This window comes from Monoraphidium neglectum, assembly GCF_000611645.1.
Source record: "Monoraphidium neglectum strain SAG 48.87 unplaced genomic scaffold scaffold04716, whole genome shotgun sequence".
Taxonomy (NCBI): domain Eukaryota; kingdom Viridiplantae; phylum Chlorophyta; class Chlorophyceae; order Sphaeropleales; family Selenastraceae; genus Monoraphidium; species Monoraphidium neglectum.
In genome coordinates this window covers 2,044-4,688 of record NW_014008913.1, presented here as the reverse complement: position 1 = coordinate 4,688, position 2,645 = coordinate 2,044, and the positions used below count along the sequence as shown (strand labels likewise).

The 2,645-nt window shown below is 68.4% G+C and overlaps 1 protein-coding gene across 1 annotated transcript; it reads left to right on the top strand.

Moving 5' to 3' along the window:
- Nucleotides 1-355: 355 nt before the first annotated feature.
- MNEG_14726 (hypothetical protein) lies at nt 356-2,378 on the top strand (the record flags this gene model as incomplete). Its single annotated transcript, XM_014036804.1, has 5 exons — nt 356-513; nt 697-783; nt 1,036-1,225; nt 1,552-1,713; nt 2,163-2,378. The coding sequence occupies 5 exons, from the start codon at nt 356-358 to the stop codon at nt 2,376-2,378; spliced, it is 813 nt and encodes a 270-aa protein (XP_013892258.1).
- Nucleotides 2,379-2,645: the final 267 nt, after the last annotated feature.

Sequence of the window (2,645 nt, the reverse complement as noted above, 5' to 3'; positions counted from 1 at the left end):
TGCATGGGTTATGCGCGGCTCTGGCGGCTCGAGCCGCAAGCCGCTGCATCACAGGCCCCTGTAGCCGGCGCCTGGTGTGTGTGTGTGTGTGTGTGTGTGTGTGTGTGAGAGAGAGAGAGTGCGCACGCGCGTTTATATTGTCTGCGCAGCCCCCGCCAGCTGCTTCGCGTGCAGTGCAGAGCCTGCAGTCGGCCGGGGCGGCGCTGGGCGTCCCCGCCTCGAGCGCCTGGCGGCGCGCGCCTCCCGCATCATCCGAGGTCCCACACCGCTGCGACAAGAGCGCCGCCCGCACCGCGGTTAGATCTGCAGCCGTCGAATCCGAATCCAAGCATGTTCCGATATCAAGTTTCTCAGTATGGATGTTTGCATTTCGAAATGCGTTCGGATCTGCACCCCCAGGGAGGACGCATGGGACAGCCACGGGCGGGGGCGGCGCAACCGCACCATGCAGCGGCGGGAGCGCTTCAGCATGAGCGACGAGTCGGACTCGGACTACTCCGCGTCGGACGAGAGGTGCGGGCCCTGGACTGGACTGGACTGGGCTTGACCCGGCGCCGGCGTCGTCGTGAACGCGTGCTCTGGGGCGCCAATCTGCATGCAGCACGCTCATACAGCGGCCTCGCCGCCTGCTGATTGGAGATGGATCGCATGCTCATAGACACGCCTCCCTGTCTCCGTACTGTGCGCGCACCGCAGGGGCGGCGGCGGCGGCGGGGTTGGCGGCGGCGGCGCGGGCGGCGACGACGACGACGATGATGAGGAGTTTGTGCCCGACGCGGAGAGGTGAGGATCCGGATTGGACCGGACTGGATCGCGGCGGCCTCTCTCATACGTACCGGGCAGCTCTCTAGGCGCCGCGCACGCGTCCGGCAACACACGGCGGCTGGTGCAGCGCAGGCAACCGCGTTTTCCCGCCACGTTCAAGGCGCCAAGCGGGCGCCCTCTCCAGGGGCGAGGCGTCCTCGCCACAAACATCCTGCACAATGCGCCCTGTCTCAAAAACGCCCCGCGCCTCCTCAACCGCCGCCGCGACAGGCAGTCCGACGACGAGGAGGACGACGACGAGGACGCTGAGCTGGACGCTGAGATGATGAGTCAGCTGCGCGCGGAGGGCGCCGCCGCCAACCGCGGCCGCGGCGGCGGCAGCATGGCGGCGATGGCGGCGGCGGCGGCGCGGCGGCGGGCGTTCGAGGCCGGGCTGCCGCCTCTGATAGAGAACATGCACGTGGGTGGCGGTTTGCCGCGGCTGCTAGGCTGCTGTCTTTAGATGTGGGCCCGCACTTATCCTCGCGTGCGGCTTCTGCCGCTCCCTCTCCTCACCTCCCCTTGTCCCCCCGTCCCTAACACCCTCTCTCCGGCCCCCTCTTCCGCCCTGTCTCTCGCAACCCGCACCCCACCCCCTCCCAAACGCCCGTCCGTGAAACGCCCACCCACCCACCGGCGTCCCCGCCTCCCACCCCCTGCACCCCCAAACCCTTCTCATTTTGCCTGGACGCTTTGCTCGCACAAACCCCTCAATCTACGCAAAATCGAAATCCTTGTTTCACACAGGCCGGCGTCCAGGGCATGCGTGTGTACGGCCTCAACGCCCAGGAGCGCGCCGGCCTTCTCGACGCCTTCCTCGCGTTCGGCCTGCGCCCCGCCGCCAGCGGCGACCCCGCGGACGTCTTCAAACACATGTCGGACGCCGCGCCGGGCAAGAACCTCAAGCACGTGGGTTGGTGGGGCGCGAGTGTAGGATGGCTTGAACCTTGCAGCTTTGGGCTTGCCGGAGTGTGCGTGTGTGTGTGTGCGCATGTGTGCATTTGTGTGTGTGTGTGTGTGTGTTTTGTGGGAGGAGGGGCAGGGGGCTACAGGGTCTCGGCGCCTGGCGCGGGGGCAACGGACGCTCGAGCGGCCGGCAGCGCCGCGCAGCGCGCCGGCAGCGGCGCTGCTCCGCACAACCTGGACGGATGATGTTGGGGGCTGCAAGTCGACTGGGCGGATCGCAAGCAGGGACGCGCGGCGAGGGGGTAAAACGCAGGTCCGGCGGCGCAGCCTCTAGACCAACGCTGCGGAGGTTGTTCCGCCAGCGCCTCCCCTCCTCCCCGTCTCATTGATTCCCTACTCAAACCTCAACACCGCGGCCTGGACCCCGAACCCCACCCCTCTTCCCCCTGCAGATCGCGCATTACGTGAATCTGCTGCTGCGCCACACGTCCGTGCCCGTGGTGGCCGGCACGGACACGTTTCCTGACGGCGTGCCGCGCGCGGCCACGCTCGGCGCATACAAGGCGTCGCAGGTGGGGATCGAACCCCCGCCCGCAATTTCTCCCTCACCCTCCGCGCCCGGCCCCGGCCCCTGCAAGAAAGCATGCCCGGACCCAGAGAGGGGTTAAACACGCCTCGGGGGCCGCGTTTACTGTCCAAATACAAGCGAGCGAGCATTCGTTGGCAAAGGCAGACGCCAGACACCTCAGGCCCCGGCGGTCCCCACCGGCCTGTCCCCGCCAGGGCCGGCGGCCCCCGCCCCGGCGCCTGCCGCGGGCTCTGTATGCTCTCGGTGCACGCCTGCTGCGCTCTTGCTGCACCCACTCCTCAAGTTCTTCTCCTCCTCTCCCCCACGCGCCGCGTCCCCGGCACACCCGTCCCCACCCCCTCCGACC